At 44.4% G+C, this 20,393-nt stretch overlaps 1 protein-coding gene across 1 annotated transcript; it reads right to left on the bottom strand.

Moving 5' to 3' along the window:
- Nucleotides 1–904: 904 nt before the first annotated feature.
- On the bottom strand, nucleotides 905–19,306 carry LOC310776675 (uncharacterized protein; the record flags this gene model as incomplete). The annotated part of the gene is made up of 9 exons (XM_083636837.1): nucleotides 905–2,833; nucleotides 3,253–3,339; nucleotides 5,810–6,184; nucleotides 8,955–8,975; nucleotides 11,652–11,816; nucleotides 11,946–11,949; nucleotides 13,306–13,436; nucleotides 16,543–16,622; nucleotides 19,299–19,306. 9 exons carry the CDS (start codon nucleotides 19,304–19,306, stop codon nucleotides 2,433–2,435), a joined length of 1,272 nt encoding a protein of 423 aa, XP_083492963.1. The 3' UTR covers nucleotides 905–2,432.
- Between the last annotated feature and the right edge of the window lie 1,087 nt (nucleotides 19,307–20,393).

The raw sequence follows: 20,393 nt of genomic DNA, 5'->3' as shown, positions 1-20,393 counted from the left end.
GGAAATGCACCACCCCCCACCCACATCCCAAACACAACACGCATACTCACACATACTAGCATATACTCAATAATAAACCTCTACAATCTCACACACACACACACACACACACACACACACACACACACACACACACACACACACACACACACACAAGGGGAACATCATGTTAGGGAATGTTACAGATCAAAATAATCTGGTAGAGAGAGGATCATTCTAGAGCTCTTTGAGTGAATTAGCAACATTCTGCCAGTTGATCTTAAGGTGGATTCACTTGATGCACTGTTCATTCTGGCAGTTGACAACTCCAAGTACACAACATCCAGGAAGGAGAAGACCCAATGTCTGATGGTGAGAGAGTGAGGAGGCTTCCAACGTAACGCAACCATCTTTTTAGCAGCTGTAATACCAGCTAGTACACTACGCCTTGCAGCCTTCGACAGATTGAGCCCGGACAAGTCATTCAACAGTAAAGCGGGTATAGTTACTGGAACAGTTACAGATGTTAAGTCAGATCATTTTCTTAATAGATATTTTGTACCACTATTTTACATTGAAGACAATGGCGAGTGGCTTGTGTTTTTCCCCTAAAAGGGGGCGGGACCATATGGTCATTCTGATGTATTCACGGATCTTTGCTGTGGTTAGTGTACCTCCTCCACTGTCCACCACCAGGGTCAGCGCTCCAGGGGAACTCGCGCAGGGAGTGGAACTGCACTGAAATGCACTCATTAGGAAGTACCACAATAAAACGATGCCAAATAAATAATACCAACCACTCTTTGTTTTGAGAAATGTTAATTTCATTTATTGTTTCATATTATATATGCCCAAAGGAATCATAGAGGAATTACAGCAGGCCAGTGATCATACAGAAGAAAGATGACACACTAATTAATTAAGTCTTGGAAACCAGATGAGAAGAGTGTCTCCTGTGCCTTTAACTAAACAAGGTGTTATAGCAGTGGTTACCATAGTGCAGTATGGGGACCATCAGGGAACCCAGAGAGTCCTCAACAACATGAGGAATAATTTTACTATTATTTCACTATTATTATTTGAAAGGCTTTGGATAATACATCCTGTGATCACATTAAGAAGGTCTGTAGAGGGAAAAGACCCACCCCTCCTTCAGCATGTTGCTGCTATTCATCCTGATTCTTGCATATTGCAGTTTTACTTCTACATTCATTAACAACATCAATGGTTGTGTTAAAACCCAGGGGGCGGAGCCAAACAGCAAAACATTTTCTGGCTAAGCAAAGTCAGACTGAAAAAATAAAATTAGTCATCATGAATGTGACGAGGCAAAAAAAACTCTTCGCCATTATGATGTTATATTTTGGTCAGAGCTCCATTGCCGTTCTAGTTCGTCTAAAACTGTGATTGTCTGGCTCCACCCACTGAGGTTTAACTTGACCAATCTGCATAGAATCTGCGGTGATCCTTCAGGAAGTTTTGTGGGTCTAATTCAGCCAAACATCAGTGATAGGAGATTCTCTCATCCCCCTTCCCTCTAACATCCAATCAAGGTTTCTACATTATGTGCTCACCCCAAAACAGTGCAAGAGGTGGTTAGGCTACTTCAGATTCTGTTCATTGGTCAATTACAGTTTCAGTACTAATCAGTAAAAGAAATGTGTTCATAGAGGAATGACATATTTTTGTAGGTTTACCCAGAAGTCCCTGCACTTCCTGGTTCCTACATTTGGATTTTTTTATGGTTATTTCGGTTGTGATTCAATAAGATCTGTCGTTAAAGGGATAGGCCAACTTTTGGCACTGTTGGAATGTGTGTTTTTGGTGACTTGGATGGGTGTATGGAGCTGTACCGGTAACTGAAAGTAGAGGAGGTAACCACTGCGCTCAGACAGGTGCGTAGTCCAAAGAAATGTCACAGGTAAATGAGAAGATAGGGAAGCACTCGAGGAATATCGTTTTAATTTTCTTTAGCAACATGTATGGAGCTGTACCGGTAACTCCCATTCATTTGCGAATCTAACTAACTGGATGACTGTACCTCACAGTGTACTGCACGGAGAGTGACGATAAAGGCATTGTTTATCTTGTTTATGTATGGGCGATATAGCAAATAGGCGAATCTCTCAAAATGTTGGTCTATCCCTTTAACAAAAGTTTATGAAACAGCTAACCTTGTGTTCAGCAAGATATTCTTCACAAATGAGGACCACTTTTATGACTTTTGAAGCGTTTTCTGAAAATCACTTAAAAATAACGCATTTATGCTTCGAAAATCATTAAAGTGGTCCTCATTCATGAAGATTATCTTGCTGAACACAACATTTGCTCTTTCATAAACCTTTGTTAACCTCAGACCTTGTTTCATGCATTTCACCAAAATTCCCATAGAAAAAATCCCATCGACTCTTACACGTAGGAACCAGAAGTGCTAACATCCAGGTCTTCCAGACTCATTCCAGTATCATAAAATTTCCCCCAGAAAAAGTCATGTCCAGTGAGCATCCAGACCAGTTTGCCACCCACACACGGGTTTGGGCGGCAAGATATCTCGTTACCGTGCACGTGTAGACATATGGTTGTATTGGTGTTGGTGGTTCATCACACAGCTTATCTGGCTGGCTGCTGAACATGATGCGAAAGTGCCTGGTCTGCCATTCACCATCGCATTGACCACTGCTGACGGTGAATATCCACCTTCCATCATAGGGCACGTTGAAATAGCCATCTCTGTAGAGACCGTGGGGAGGGACTAGGACTTGGTAGAAGATGACAGGGTTGACATAGCCGCGGGTCATCCCTGGGTGGAATCTACAGAAGTACAGCAAGAGTCCAGCTGGGTCCATGCATATGACTGAAGAGGAGAGAACAGAATTATTATTATTATTTTTAATTTTCTCTTCTTTTTCCTAGATTAAAAGCACAAAAGCACAGATTGATACAATCGACTCTGAGGATCAGTGGTTTAAACCCACGTTTCTCAAATGGGCATACCCGTACCCCTAGGGGTATGTGGAGGTACTACAGGGGGCTACTTGAGAGAATGGGGAACATGGAAAATTTGAATAAATAATGTAAAATATTAAGGGTTTTTGCTCATGCTAAGCGCATGAGTCGACATGAGTTTGTCACAACAACAAAAAGGTCCCCCCATGGCGCATCGTCTCCAGAGTCTCCACCGTAGAAATGAGCATCAGAAGCTTGCAACATTTATAGTTGTCATAAAAGTTCACTTACTATCATTTTGTTGACTTGAATTAACTGCATACTCACCTGATTCAGTTTGGATTATATTGGTAGCTGGTTCAATGTTGGCAGGGGTAGGATGCGACATGGCTGCTGAGTCTGGAACTGCATCTCCTGGTACATGATAGGACAGGGACAGAGAGACAACAGATTTGGTGTGAATAACTTGAAAACGTTGCATTAATTAAATGCCAGCTACGGTAAAATAAGTGAAATGTAAACACTCAGAATTTCTCTGTCATGTCTTGGCCCGATGTCACTTTCGTGATGGGGGCAGGGTCGCATGCTGCTTTACCCAATCAAAATGGAGTGGACGTGACCGTCAGTCAACCGAGTCAACCGTGTGTGGTAAAACTTACCATTTTCAGCGTGTAGCAACGAGCTAGCGTTGTAGTCTAGGACCTGGATTTCTACCAGTTTAATCTTCACATTACAAATAATAAATAATAATGTTGCATTATTTAAAAGCAGAATAATAATTATTATGCAATTTAGGAAATAATGTATATCATTAAATATGCATAGATTAGCATATAAACTGTTGTAACTACAGATTGTTCAGAATAGCAACTTATTACCATACAACTAACAACACACAGGGACTGCCATATATGTATTAACTTAAACTTCCAGGACTTAAAGCAAAGTTAGAACTTTTGTGTCATGTGGAGTTGAACTGACAATTAGGAATTTGAACAATATAGTCGAGGACCTGGCTCAGAAATGGACAGTATGCACTTCAGTTAGGAGAGAATATCTCAACTGTTAAAGAATTATATTACCCCTGCAAACAACTTGGGATGTGTGCCAAAATCTTTAAAAATCTGAAAATGGCCCCAACAGCCTATAGGCTATCTTCCACAAGGCGTCCTGTTACCCACAACAGAATTAAACCACATAGATAGAGTACTTTATTCATCCCCGAGGGGAAAATTCATCCCCGAGGATGACGATCATAGAACACACCACACTAACGTTAGCTGTTTGTTTGTCACCAAGTCTGTGTTGCTGCTATCTGACATTGTTCAGCAACTGCGTCGGCTCTGTGCAGGGAGCCAAGAGTATGATTTCTGAATAGCAGCCATTTAAATTTGAGTTGTTTATTCCTTTCATATTGCTGTAACAGTTTTATAAAAGCAATAGCTCACTTCAGGCCGTGATATATGCTCATTATATCACACGTAAGGGTGTTTTCACACAACCCCAAGTCGAAGCACAACCCTTAGGGCACGTTCACACCATACGCGGAAGCAACACTCAACCTAAACTCGACCTACGCTGAACCCACAAGTTTCATTTCGGTGTCGAGACGAGGCTGTTCTCAAGGCACACATGCGGCCGCTGTCACGCCGCGCTCAAACTATCGTTCAGGATTCAGTCCTATTTTCCAAGCCTTAAACAAGCTGTTAACAGGTGGAACCTAGTTGGTTCCAGCCTTAAAACCTGTTATATGAGGATTTTTGTTAATGTCTATGGTGAAAATTAATGGGCAACTCACTTCCTGGGGCAAGAGATGTTACGTGACTGTTCAGCTCTACCGTTTTCACCTTGTGAATGTGTGTGTGTGTGTGTGTGTGTGTGTGTGTGTGTGTGTGTGTGTGTGTGTGTGTGTGGTGTGTGTGTGTGTGTGTGTGTGTCATCATGGTAAAATGTGGTCCTATAGCGCAGGGGTGTCCAAACTTTTTTGAATGGGGGCCAGATTAGATCATGTGAAAATGTCAGGGGGCCAGCTGCTTCTCACATCATATGGGTTATAAAAAATAAAAATAAAAAAATCACATACAATTGTACTCTAAGGATTTTGTTTACCATCTGAAAACATTAGTTCTGCCTGATGTGCTGTTCCTACCTGGTGCTTCTACAAACTGTATGATAGTACTGTCGTCGTTAGGTGAAGGGAAAAAATGCAGATTACGCAATACTGTGTGGAGGGACACATAGTATTTTTGAGAGACAAGCCGAGGGCCACTTAAGATCGGTGCGCCTGCCGCAATTGGCCCCCGGGCCGGACTTTGGACATGCCTGTACTAGCGGGATCTACCATAGAAGTGGTTTTGAGTACTTTCCCAGGTCTGTGGACAGATATTGTGAACGCGATAACATCAGAACCATGCAAGATGCAGTCACTAAACTTTACAGGTGTGTAGTTGACATCAAAATGACAATTTTACAAATGGTTGTGATACAAGCAGGGGGCAAATAAATGACAAATAAAGACGGGTTTGTCCGTCCAGTTTAATCTAAAATCTCACTAAACCCTTGGGTGTGGTGTGAGGCCGAACACCTCGAGCTTAGCATTTTATGTTTATTACATCATCAGCATTATATGCGGAGATTGTGATGTGATGTCATAATTGATTGTGATGTCATAATGTTGTAAAGTGATTTGGAAGTCATCATAACTGAATGGCGCAAAGCCGTGTTCTGAACTGCACGAAATCCACACTGCACTCTGTTGGCATCTTTACTTGCAGGCCAGTACAGCTAGACTGGCACTATTTATGAAAGATGTAACACATGATTTAGCAATTAACACAATTATTATTCTTGGAAAATTCTTTTTACATAAGAAAATATACAGTACCTTCAAGATCCCGGGATCCAGAAAACGTCATCCACCACGAGCATCCGCCTATGTTGTTGTTCACAGACACCTTGTCCCACTCTCTAAGCCATGTGGTCAATTCGCACGTGTAGAGATATTCCACACTAACACATCGCTCTACCTCCACCTTGTTCACAATGAATGAAAAGTTGCTGATTCCGAATCCGAGGTCCTGGGTAAAAGCTGTGACGGAGAATTTGTACCATCCATCCTGGGTTGGAGTGTAATAGCCATCCCTGAAGGGGCCTTCGAAGATGTGCACGTAGAACGGGATTGGGTTTTCAGGCTGGCAGGTCTGACCTGGCTGGAATGCACAGAAGTACCCGGGTCTTCCAGATGGGTCGAGACAGTGGACTGAAGAGAGAACAAATTATACAAAACAAATTAGCTGCAGTTGTATATCACCACCACTAGATAGCAGCAAACAACCGTAGTGACATAGTCTGGTGAAAGTAGGAGTTACATCAGTTGCCGACTTGTTGTTCTGACTTGTTGTTCTGACTTGTTGTTCTGACTTGTTGTTCTGACTTGAGCGGCCGTTCATGTGAGTTTTACCTCTCGGAATCTCGTTTTTCTGATGACTCTGACAACATGAATGTACCGTCCATCCCAGGTGACTTTTCACAACTGCCTGACGCTAACCCCTTCCAGGTGACTACATCTCAGGTGAACTCTCGTGCTCATACTGACAAAGTCACTCATAGAAGCACTGCTTAAAAATGTGCCCACTGGGGCCTCTGAAAGAGGAGGAACGAGGAGTATAATAATAATATATAATAAATAAAAATAATAATAATCTGCTACATGGTAAATGGCCTAAAACGCCTGAATTTATATAGCGCTTTTATCCAAAGCGCTTTACAATCAGTAGGTATTCACCCATTCATACACCGATGGCGGCAGGTTACCACGCAGGGTGCTGGCACACCATCAGGAGCAATTTGGGATTATGATTATTACATTGAAATACCCTAATTTTAATGACTCCCCTTTAATACAAGTTTAGGGTCAGGGTTCTGCTCTGACTCATACCCTATATATCATAGCAGTATAGCACATGCACCAGCATCGACAAAAATATGAATGCTGGTGAACGGCGAAAGACAATAGTGATTAATCCTCAATTTAAAAGATAACTTTGCATGTCAAGAAAGTGGCAGTTTGTCGTAAAACTGAAATGTAATGTTCGGTTTTGTATGAAACCTGTAACACCCAGGCCACGGTGTGGCTGTGTTACATGTTAACACAAGACTCAGTGGACCTTTATGTTTTACTGTAGAGAAAGGTGATTGTTTGTTATGTTTATTCCTTGTGTGTTCTCTGTTTTCCTCCCACCTGTTGCCTATGTTCCCTCGTTAGTCTGCCCCATTACCTGACTTCTCCCCACCAATCAGTTCTCCCGTTTTGCCCTCTGTGTTCCTGCCTTCCCCAGCTGTCCCTCATGTTTCATTAGTTACCTCTGTCTATATTGTCTCAGTCTGTGTCTAGTCTTTGCCAAGTCATTGTCTATACTCCCTGTCGTATGTTGTTGCTCTCTGTGTAATCTTTCAAGTTTAGCCTAGCTTTGTGCTAGAGGTTTTTGTTATTTTTGTATTTAAGTTTCAGTAAATACTTTTTTGTTGCTCCTAAAAAACCTTGCCTGCTGCCTCTGTTCTGCATTTGGGTCCACACACCCCTGCAGCAGCATTTCCTGACAGAATGACTCGACCAGGAATGGTTCCAGCAGAGACGGACAAACTAATGATGCCGCGGCTGCTAGCTGCCATGGCCCGGTACTCCACCACCACCATCCAGCAGCCATCAATGGCATCATCTATACCGGCTTACCAGCCCAGTCCTCAGCAGCAGCCTACATTTCTGGGTAAGCGACAGCAGCTTACCTCCAAGCTAGCTAGCCCCCAGCTAGTGTCACGTTGTCGGGTTCCCTGTCGATGTCAGCAGGCTTCCAGCGAGCCCTCACTGCCCAGTGCCACAGAGCCCTCACTGCCCAGTACCACAGAGCCCTCACTGCCCAGTACCACAGAGCCCTCACTGCCCAGTACCACAGAGCCCTCACTGCCCAGTGCTACAGAGCCCTCACTGCCCAGTGCCACAGAGCCCTCACTGCCCAGTGCCACAGAGCCCTCACTGCCCAGTGCCACAGAGCCCTCACTGCCCAGTACCACAGAGCCCTCACTGCCCAGTGCCACAGAGCCCTCACTGCCCAGTACCACAGAGCCCTCACTGCCCAGTGCCACAGAGCCCTCACTGCCCAGTGCTACAGAGCCCTCACTGCCCAGTGCCACAGAGCCCTCACTGCCCAGTGCCACAGAGCCCTCACTGCCCAGTACCACAGAGCCCTCACTGCCCAGTACCACAGAGCCCTCACTGCCCAGTGCCACAGAGCCCTCACTGCCCAGTACCACAGAGCCCTCACTGCCCAGTGCCACAGAGCCCTCACTGCCCAGTGCTACAGAGCCCTCACTGCCCAGTGCTACAGAGCCCTCACTGCCCAGTGCCACAGAGCCCTCACTGCCCAGTGCTACAGAGCCCTCACTGCCCAGTGCTACAGAGCCCTCACTGCATAGTGCTACAGAGCCCTCACTGCCCAGTGCCACAGAGCCCTCACTGCCCAGTGCCATTTTTGATCAAATTCAAAATGGCGGAAAATCTAGGCACACACAAATGGGTGTGGCCTATATGGGTAGATGCGTATTAATCCAAGGAATCCCTGAAAAGTGAAATTTTGAGTATAGGACTCACGGTTCAGAAGATATAAGGCGAAGTGTTCTGTTATAGCGCCACCATCTGGCCGATATGGGTCATTTTTTGTTTCTAAGTAGTGAGTCACATTTCCAATCTTATGTGCCCAGTCTGGCTACTCTAAGCATTACAGTTTCTGCTGTACATACAGTTTTAGCAGAGAAGAATTAAAAAAAAATCAGAACAGTTACAATAGGGATCCACGCACTTTGTGCTTGGACCCCTAATAATAATGATTTTCATAAATGAATAAATGCATAAATAAAAAAAAGTACAAACTATAAATCCTCAAAAAACTGCGTACACTTTTTTTACAAGCCCCAAGCACCATTACTAATTGACATTTTGCAATTAACATTAACTAACGTCATTCAACACTCACCTGTTGGTGGTTCTCTTGAGCCTGTCAACAGACAGAGACAGAGACAACTGATTTTAGTATGAGCTTGTTAAAAGTTTGCCTCCAGTGATTCAATGCCAGCTAAAAGGAGAGAAACGTAAACAGTGAGAATTTTCTGTGATATTAAGTTAAGTAACTATTAGGTTTGACCAGGTGAGTCAGACTAGTTTGAGCAGGTAAAACAGCCGGCGTTTTGAACAGGAAGTCGTGATACAATGGGTCAAGTGGGCGGGGCTGCATAAGGTGAATACATCCATCCACACCATCGACCTATATAAAGATGGACGCCATTTCAGCTCCCGTTTAGTGAAGCCGCTGCATGTTAGATCGCCGCCCTGACGGCTGAATCCAGTATTAGGTCACAAGGCCCGCCTCCCCATGTTAGTGGATGGGAAAATCACAACCGAAATAATCACAGTATACGTCAGATAATCTTTTTCCAAAGGTGGTTTGTATCATTTTAGATAGTCATTATCATGCTAATGCCTGTGCAAGTGGTCATTTTTCTGATCAGTTTGTTTTTAAGTAGTTATTTGACATATAAAAAGGTATAAAAATGGATGATTGACAGCTGTGGCAGCCAGCCTCAAGCCGTCATTGGCTGGACAGGCTCTGCAGAGGAGGTTTTTCCAGTGAGGCATAGGAGGATGGTCCTCCTCTATTAGATTGGGGATTTTTTATAAAAAAAAATATTATCATTTTTTATTTATATTTTTATATTTTTCATTTTTCATTTTTCATTTTTCATTTTTCATTTTTTTTTAATAATAAAATATCAATCAAATGTGTTTTTTCTCATGTGCAGACGCTAATTTTTTCATTCATTATATTCTTATATGCTTAAAATGCTTCAACAACAGTGACCTGAACTGATGGAAAGGAGAGCTCCATGCAGAGAGTCACTCTGGCCCTGGTCCCAGCATTTAGTAGGCAGATAAAAAAACATTCGCCCTGTGGGCGTTTATTTATTTGGTAATTTATCTAATGAAAAATCTGATTGGTTGAAAAACATTTGCAATTCACAGAGAACACGTGAGAGTGATGTGTTTTCCAACCAATAACATTGAGCTGGAAGTGAGCACGCCCTTACCCTGGTTAAACCAGGTGAAATCTAATTGGTTGTTGGTTGGATAGATTGCTGACATTGATTTACATTTGTATTGTCCACTGTCTGGTCTCTCAAGCTGAATCAAAGTAGGAAGTGAAATCCACTGCTGTGATGACCTGACAGGAAGGATTTACGACTTTTACTGAGACAGTAGCAGCATATTATATTTACCCCTTATTTTTATTTACTTTTTTATCAATCAGTAAGTGTTCACAAGCCAGACAGTCGTTGTATTGGATTACACCCAAAACGAGTTTCGGGTTGCGGGAGCCTCACCCTTGCGGTGCGCTGCACGGTACTGGGCTTTTTGCAATGTCAGAAAACTGGAATATTTGCAACGTCTCGACTGCAGCGTTTCCACTACAGACAGCATGGATATTCAAGTAAGTCAATTGATTTCAAGTTATCCGAGCCTTCTATTAAATTCCGCGTGGAAATGGTTCACCGAGCAGCGCTATTTTTGTCGTATTGAAGTTTCATCCTGTAATTTTTTATAATAAAACCCGCGAACCTTAAATTCCCAAATTTTTTAACTGAATTTGGCCTGTGAATCGATGGCTGACAGCGGGCTCAATTTTAAAGCTTGAGTGGTGATCTTTATATCATATGAAAGTAGAAGAAATAAGGAATCGATTGGGATGAAGCATGTCAACCTAGGATGTCGGGAAGGGGGGGTAAATAACGCTCCTATGTTGATGAATTGGAATGGAACTAAACGAGTAGTGCAGCACTGTGCACGGGAAGACACACTCTCGTTCCAGATGCAATTAAGTGTAATTTAACGCTATTTGACAACAGTTTCGGCCATAGACTTTGTCAAGTATCATACAAACAGTGCAAGACAGCCATTATAAAGACAGGTTAGCTGATTGAATGGACAACACCTGTCTTGTGAAAGCACACCTGAGTGTGAGACATCATAGGATCAGTCATGCAGTAACTAATAGGCTACATTTTCGGTACTGGCGCAGATTAATCAAAACATTGATGTCACAGGTAGGCTGTATACCATAATATATCATGAATCTATGTGAATAAATAGATTTATATAAATAGTAATCACAGCCTAATGCAGAGATGAATCCTGAAACCTTCTCGCAACAGTTCTAGCCTAAGCCAGTGGTTTTCAAAGTGGGGTCCCCAGCAAAAAGGGGGGATAATCTATTTTCACTATAATTCCATGCCATCCATAAGTAACACAATCTAAAATAGTGTAGAAGTGAGTAACTAGGCTAATTATGTCGAGGAGGGATGCTAAAGTGGATCGAAACGGGAGGGAATCGTAAAAGAGTTGTAGTAGAGGAGAGCAGCAACGATGAAGCACAAGGAGGTGAAGACAGCAGTCAACCCAGCACAAGTGCAGCTGCTGCAGGTTGCACATAGGCTGCAGGTTGGAATAAATTTGCCTCCTGCGTGAACTGTGCATAGCTGAATAGACTGTATTTTAACGTCGGTCGGTACTTGGAGAGCCAACTACTTTCTCAGGTGGTACTTGGTGTAAAAAGGTTGGGAACCACTGATCTATAGCATTTCCACTGACTCTACTTTGTCTGTTTTTTCACGTTACTCACGGCAGACGCGCCACTTCTCATCTTCATTATAGTTGTTGGTGGTAGCGCACCACAGCTTGCCATCTCCTAGTCCGTCAGTGGTGCAGGAGTCGTACGTCTTATCCCCGAACTTAAAGGGGAAGTGGCACGGCTCTCCCTCATCATATACACGACTTACAGCGGTGTCTGTCCAAACAACAGACATAACAATAAGGAAACAAGCCAACATGATGATACTAGCCGTCATATGTCTCCCCCAGAAACACAAAGGGGAAGACGCACTCAGCCCCATCGCTGTTTCCTCCATATGTGTACAGAACTGTTCGGGTAAGAAAGAGACATCTGTCAGCATGACACAAAGCAGACCTTTGGCCCTACACAGTATGATGCCTCCAGATAAATAGATCAAATGTCAATCTCCCAATTTCCCATCAAACACTCTGTCATTTTCACGGATATAACGCCAGCTCCTACCTGAGTCTTCATGTGAAGTGAAGACGCTATCCGATAGAGATACATGATCCGATACGCAACATCCGCTCTGGTTAGATGTAGGCAGGGGGGACTGATGATTGGTTAAAGTTAGGGTAAGAATATTGGTCAGCCAATCAGAGGCAGAATAGGGCGGGCTACCCTGTGACAGACTCGAACTATGGCAAGCCGCAAGCAGCGAGTTATGGAAATATAAGAAGTGAGAGGGAAACATTTATGAGCGTGTGAAATAGCAAGTGTGGCGTGTGCGCGTGTGAAGAGGTTAGATTGCGTGGCTCTCACTCTCAATGGGTGAGACTTTGTAGCTCTGCTTTTATAACGTACTCCAGTTTCCGGTTTATAATTTGGGTCTGCAGCCGAGTATAACAAAGGAAATGGCAAGCTAAAACAATAAGTCACGTTAAAGCGGGCCTTGTACCCACAATTATTTTTTACAGTGGGGCATTCAAGAATAAGGTGGATACAATACAAACAATACAATTAAAACCAAGCCAGTATTACATTCAATACAAAACAACAACACAACACACAGTAAAGCCACAAACGGTATGCTACATCACAACAACCAGTGGTGGATGAAGTACCTGAAAGCCACACTATATGTACAGGGACCATATCTTACCCCAGCACAAGGGCAAGTGCAAGGGCATTATCTTTGCTCGTTTCTAGCACTCAAAATCAATTAATTACCACTGGGTCAGTACATCAAAGGACATGTTTCAGTGATCTAATGATAATTAAAAAATAAAAGGACGATTTTTGAGTGCTAGAAACTAGCAAACATAATGCTTGCCCTTGCACTGGGCATAAGGTCCTATAGTAGGTATCTTACCAGAAAATGACTTTGGTAGAAGTTAATTCACCTAGAATTATACTTGAGTAAATGACTTAAAGTATCTTGAGTATCAAAAGTTATTTTCTGGTAGCCTATTAAATGGGTGATCAGATTGCAATCAGATTGCAATCTGATTGGAATCTGATCACCCAAAACGCATGTTAACGCCAGGTGTAAATGAAATCAGGCTAATGTGGTCAAGCACTATCCGATTGCAATCTGATCACAGAAAACACATGTAGTGCCAGGTGTAAATGGCCTCAATGGGTCAGCATGGGGGAAATCGTCCAGTTTTTCCCTGGCAGCTAGCACAGTTAGCATTTAACTGCTAGCCCAGCTCATGCAGACAGCGGACACAGAGGCCTGGTAGATGTTATTTGAACACGCCATGTTGACCTGAAGATGCACCAGGAGGGGCTTCTTGTAGAGCTGCTTCTTCTGCTGGTGAGTCAGATCATTGATGGTTTCCCCCCACGGCCCTACTGACACAACACAACACCAGAAGTAACGTTTTGTGGGGGTGATTTCATTTACCTGTACCTGCTGATCTGACTGACGGCAGTTTTCCTGAATTGAGTTGAGCGGTCATCTTTGATGGATGCCCTGGTCTCCCTAGCATTTTCCCTTCAGAATGACACACATTGTTTAAGTGGTATACATACATGTATATATCAGACACATATCTGCAAAACAAAGAAAATTATCAAAGGTCAGCTTTGAATGATGGTACAATAATGGCAGCTCCTTGTTTTTATGCCTTCGCCGGCAATAGCCAGGCCGGAGGCATTATGTCCGATGTCCGATGTCCGTCCGATGTTCGTTAACGCGATATCGGAGGAAAGCCTTGACGGAATTTCATCACATTTGCCTCAAACGTCGACTTGGACTCAAGGATGAACTGAGTAGATTTTGGTGGTCAATGGTGAAAGTTCAAGGTTACTGTGACCTCACGAATGCCATTCTCAAGTTTGTTAACTCATTGAGTGCCAAGGACGTCTTTCGACGTCCAATTAAATAGTGACGTAGAGTGCCAAGGACGTCTTTCGACGTCCAATGCGTTTTTTGACGGTGGGACGTCGATCAAAGCCTTCTGCATCTCCTGTACAAATATTGTAGCTATTGGAGGTCTATAACCTATTTTACAGAACCCTTAGGTGGCGACAGTGCTCTACAGATTACAGAAAGGCAGAGAAAAACAGAGAACAAGTCGTTGGGGAAACGGAAATCGCATCGCATCCGTATGCATCGATATGCATGAAGCTCGTTAGCTGTGCCTGCAGCAGCCAATCTGCTCCCACAATTGAGCTCCTCCGTGTCCGCTGCGACAGCCCATCCGCATGATCAGCCGTGGAGTTGTTATTATTCTCAACTTGAAGCATGGGAGCCGGTGACAAACACACGCGGAACGCTGTAAAAAAGCTGGATGTCGCGCACCCTTCACTGTGCACAGCAAACTCAGCAGAGAGCCACCAGAGACACTCCCATACGGAGGAGGAGTGTGCAGTTGAGGGGTGGGAGGGGGGGGGGGGGGCATGCAGAGCAGCACACAACACCCAGACAGACCCAGACAGCAGGACAGGATTGGCAAACGCAAGCCAGGATATCCGATGCCCACCAGCAGCAAATCAAGACCAGCAAGAAGCTGCAACCAGCAGCGCACGCAGGGGCCAGCGCTGCTGGTTGCAGCTAAAAAATATTATTCTGCCAAACAAAATTCCCTGGCCTTCACTGTTTTATTGAAGGAAATTATTTTTGAGGTGTGACTACATCAGAAAATTAGCTTCAGAGTCAGTGATGTGTTTGAAATGTTTAATTTCACAAAAGGGTCATTATCTCAGCTTCTAGAAAAAAACGGCTGTTTTTGGTTAAATCAAGCTATCTTCTCCGGCTGATAACTAAAGAACGGAAAATTATATCAATAAACCTGTTTTTGCTGATGATAGAAGAGAGTCTCATCGTTCTTTTTGCGTGTTCAGTGTTTACATAGTAATATCACACAATATTCTGTGGGCCTTGAGAAATCACTGAAAAAAGCTCTGAAACTCTGGCACTGGGAGCGTCCGTTCTCCAAAAGTCGCTGGCACTCAATGAGTTAATGGATTTATTTTCCGCTCCCTGCGTGTTGCTCTCAAATCCGTCCGTCGCTATGAAACAACAATAACAACTCTAGCTCGTTGCTAGTAGCAAGTAGAAACTTGCTATATGCTGAAAATGGTGTAACACACCGGTCACATTCACTCATAGGGTAATAATTTAATATTGAAAAAATAAACGAATTATCAGGCCGCTATGCAGCCTTCAAATCTAGTTTGGTGTGACTCCCGGTATTGTGTTGTGTGTCTAAGGTATGTGTGTGTTCTGGGCTTTTATTTTGAAGTTTGGTATCGGTATCGGTCGGCCACAGTATTGGCTATCAATACTGGTATCGGTACCCGATATTGGTATCGATATCTGATATTGGTATCTATATTGATATCGCAGTATTGTATCGATATCAGTATCGGTACTGGTAACGATACGGGCAAATCGTGACTCACAGACGTACACCACCCCGCCCGTCCACCTATAGGCAATTTTTATTATAAGATACATTTTTAGGGCCCCTGTCAGTCATGGACCCTTCGAATCCGTCGAACCCCCATATTGAGTACTGAGTAGGGTTGGGTACCAAAACCTGGTACCACTTTGGTACCGGTACATTTACAATCACGGTACTGAATTGCAACACAGATTTAGATAGGCTACCTCGAGCTGCTGAGTGAAATATCATGCACACACACACACACACACACACACACACACACACACACACACACACAAACAAAACTACTCACCGCCACCCGATGGGAATCTGGACTTTGAAACCTGGGAAGACAGTTCATAAGTTTACCGCTGATGTTTTACATCCTGAAACATTTCCTCATATCAAACTCCACTGGAGCTGCTGTAATGTATTCTGCATTAATGTATTCTGTTTTTCATCTTTCTAGCTTGTTGTTTTTTTGTATTGTGTGTGTGTGTGTGTGTGTGTGTGTGTGTGTGTGTGTGTGTGTGTGTGTGTGTGTGTGTGTGTGTGTGTGTGTGTGTGTTGCCACATTGTCTTTGTTTGAGAGCGAACAAAGACAAATTGGATTGTGTCAACATCTGGAGGGGACGTCACTTTGCCTCTGATTGGCCGGTTATCCACGAAGAAGAAAAACACAACAAACTACTGAAATAATCACCAATAGCTGTTTTTAGCAGTTAGTGTTGTAGGGGGTGTTTCCTTTCAACAAACAACAACAACAACAACAACAACAACAACAACAACAACAACAACAACAACAACAACAACAACAACAACAACAACAACAACAACAACAACAACAACAACAACAACAACAGTTTTTATTTGTAATGCATTTTTCATTTGCAATAAATCTCATAGTGCTGCAGAGTATGAACCAAAAAAAAGGATGAGAGGTGGCCTAATTAAGCTTAAAGCCAAAAATAGAAAAACAGCAAAGTTAAGAAAAGGTTCTGTCAAAGAGGAAGCACCACCACCACCACCACCACCATCACCCATCCCCAGAATGGTTCACTCACCTTGGTGGTTGGAGGAGTTGGAGTAGTTGGAGTTGGAGTAGTTGTAGTTGGAGTAGTTGTTGTAGTTGTATTTGTCTCCTCTTCATGGCACATTGCATGGCTCCACAGAGACAGCATCATCACCATGACAACCACAGGAGCCATCAGCACACTGTAGAAAGACACACTGTAAATACCAGGGGCCGACCAGGTGGGTCTGCATCATGGAGGAACACTGGAGAACTGTCTGATAGTCTATCAACTAGACTCCAAAACACGCTGAGGTGTAGCTTGAGAAGAGTCAGCAGTTAACCTGAACAAACGTGACAAGTTACCAAGTTAAGTTAGATACCAAGTTACATATACCAAGTTACATATCAAGTAGGGATGGGCATTTCTAGCAAAAACACTATTCGAAATTCGCTGGCCAAATTCGAATTTAATTCGAATTTCGAAAAAAAAAAAAAAAAAAATACATTTTTAATTTTTTTTACATTGACATTTTCGAAAATAAAAAACAGTTTTGACAATCATGAGTGGTTGTGGTTCATTAAATATTTAGTAGGCTCAGGTCTGAGTGCCAAAGGGGTGCCAAAGTCACCCCCTCTCCCTCTTCATGGGATTTCATCCGCCATTCATTTTTCCATAAACCTTGCTTAAAATGCTTATAGCGATTTGACTATACCGGTACTTAGAATCAGGGGAGACAATGCAACATTTCACTCAAAAAAAAAAAAAAAAAAAAAAAAAAAAAAAAAAAAAATCGAATTTCGAATTTCAATAATAAAAGTCGACCTTGATAATAACAACGATTATTCGAAAATTCGAAATTCGATGCCCATCCCTAATATCAAGTTACATATCAAGTTACATATACCAAGTTACATACATTATCACGTGGAGCAGCAGCCCCACTTCTTTCCATACCTGCCTACAGTGCCGATTTCAGCAAAAAAACGGGTAAATGACGTATTTTCAAGTCAACTTGACATCTCAGGGCTGTTCACACTCAGCAGACAGCTCTACTTGCCTGACGCAGCCGGTCTGTTCACACTCAGCAGACAGCTCTACTTGTCTGATGCAGCCGGTCTGTTCACACTCAGCAGACAGCTCTACTTGCCTGACCTTGACCTGCGCGTGAACCTATCACATGCTTTTGTGATCAGACTGCACGCCTATTCCACCCTGAACCTGAACCAAGTTACAAGCGCCTCTCCTCTCTCCCAAGTGTTTTATTTGGTCACGTGTGGTCCCGAATTATCATGGGTAGGTAAAATTAATCGGATATATTTAATGTGCTATTGATGCTGGATATGTATAACCAGCTCTCCTTCTTGGGTGACTGCTGTCATAGAGAACTGGATGCTGTTGTACTAAGTGGATTAACTTTTCATTGTCCACCTTGCTTCTTCGGTCGCTATTCTCTCTCCTGAAGATTTGTTTACCCACGGGGAGAAAGCACTAAAGCCACCTGTCAATCTCTCTCTCTCTCTCTCTCTCTGCTCAACATTGTTGTAGTAACACAGTTGACAACAGTTGACTTTGCCATTTCTCACGGATATTGTCGCGTTTTTCCTTCATGGAAGTATGCCTTCACGCGCCTAGTCGGCTTGAAAATAGAACTCACGCCTAAACGATAAAATCGGCGCAGGTCAGCCAAGGCGTGGGTACACGCAAGGTTCACGATGAGGCGCCCTGTGTACACAGCCTCATTGACTAAAAAGGACCCCTATTTAAAAGCGTGGGTAAAGGCAAGGCGTAGGCAAGGCTTGGGTGCCCTGTGTGAACGTAGCTCTAGGTCTTATAGTTTCTTCTGATAACAGGATCTCCAGTGTAGCTTTAAAATGACCCTGTTACACCATTTAATTACCTGCTAAAATCGGGAGTGTTGGCAGACCACTAGTCTCTCCCCAGACTCAAATATTACGTTGAATCGCTGCGCTCCGCATACTACACAAGTGAGTCTGTGCCAGTTAACAGCCACTGCTGGTTTTGAAGGCGGGTTGAAATTGAATGAGTGACAGGTCGTAGCACCGATGAGAGAGCGGTTCGAAAAATTAGTGTTGTCTGATCGCAAAGTCGCAAAGTCGTTACTGGGGGGGCGCGGGGTACGGTGGCGCAGTCGGTAGCGCTGTCGCCTCACAGCTAGAAGGTCCTGAGTTCGATTCTCGCCTGGGTGGGCGCTGGAGTTGTGACCCCCCCCATATCTTCAGTGCCTCCTGCCCAGGTGGGCTATCTCGTCGAAAGGGCCTTTCTGTGTTTGCATGTTCTCCCCGTACCCCCCAGGGGGTTCCTCCGTACATAACCCCCCACTAAAAACACGCAGAAGATCGTCATCCGACCAACATCTGAAGTTGGTCCCCGGGCGCTGGAAAGAAAAAAAACGACCACTGCTCCTGGCCTGCCCCCTGGAGGAAAGGACAAGCCTGGATGGGTCAAATGCAGAGGACATATTTCACCGGCCACCGTCAGCACGAGTGTGTGTTGTGGCCGCATGCATGTGTTGTAGTGTTCGTGTGACAATAAAGACGGGCTTCCGTCTGAAATCGTGTTTAATCGTGTTTACTGATTGGAGAGGACTGAAGCCATCACTTATTTTCCTGGTGGGTCTCCTGCGGGGTGATCACAGTCACGTTGTTTTTGCTGACTATTTGCTCAAGGATGTTGATCTTGGCAGTGGTGAGGCCTTCGACGTTGAGCTGGAGAAGCGCTAGCGCTGGGGCTACATCCACGACCTACCCACAACAACATCAAGGAAGTACGGCTACGCAGATGACCTGGCCATTTTGCTCAGCAAGCCATCCTGGGAAGCAGCAGAAGAGGGCCTCTCTGAGGACATGAACATCTTGTCTTCATACCCGAAGAACTGGCGCCTCGAGCTCAGTGTTGAGAAGACCGCAGCAACAATGTTCCACCTCTACAACAAGGAAGCTACCAGAGAAATAAACATCATGGTTGAAGATGCCCGGCTACAGTCCCAGTCCTCCCCGACATACCTTGGGGTGAAGCTCGACAGAACACTGTCGTTTAAACAACACCTGGACAGTGTCAAGGGAAAGACCACCGCCCATGCCGCCCTCATACGGCGTCTAGCCGGTACCACGTGGGGAGCATCCACAAAGACACTGCGCATCTCCACCGAGGCCCTGGTGTTCCCCGCAGCTGAGTACTGTGCCCCAGTCTGGAGCCGTAGCCCCCATGTCAAGAAGCTGGATGCTGCCCTCAACACCGCCCTACGGACTGTCTCTGGATGTCTACGAGCCACTCCAACAAACCAACTACCTGTCCTCGCTGGAATCGCTCCACCAGAGATTAGACGAGAAGCAGCCACGCTGGCCCTTGCTCGGAAAGCACAGATGAGTGAATCCCACCTCCTCCACAAGGTCGTCACAGAGACACCACAGCGAACACGCCTCAAGTCCCGGCGCCCCTTTGCCACCCAGGCCCAGGAACTGCTCCGCACAACACCAGCTGACACCTCCAAGGCTGGATGGGTAAAGGCAAGATGGAGGGACCAGTGGAAGGCAGCAGAACCATCCAGGCTTCACCACTACATCAACGATCCCACAGACGTTCCTGGCCAGCACCTCCCCCGTAAGGAGTGGATAACCCTCAACCACCTGAGGACAGGTGTGGGTCGTTTCGCTGCATCAATGCAGAAGTGGGGTCTCACAGACAGTGCCCACTGCGAATGTGGGGACCCATCACAGACTGTGGAACATGTGATGACCAGCTGCCCCAAATACCGGCCACCGAATGGTGATCGTGGGCTAATTGACCTAGACAATGACACACTGGACTGGCTTGCTGCAACGGAGCTGAAGGTCTAAGGACATACGACAGAAGAAGAAGCCATCACTGGCATATGACTG

Source organism: Poromitra crassiceps (assembly GCF_964638095.1).
Source record: "Poromitra crassiceps genome assembly, chromosome: 5".
Classification (NCBI taxonomy): Eukaryota; Metazoa; Chordata; class Actinopteri; order Beryciformes; family Melamphaidae; genus Poromitra; species Poromitra crassiceps.
Note: the sequence above shows the minus strand (reverse complement) of the source record. Positions and strands in the feature narration are given on the sequence as shown.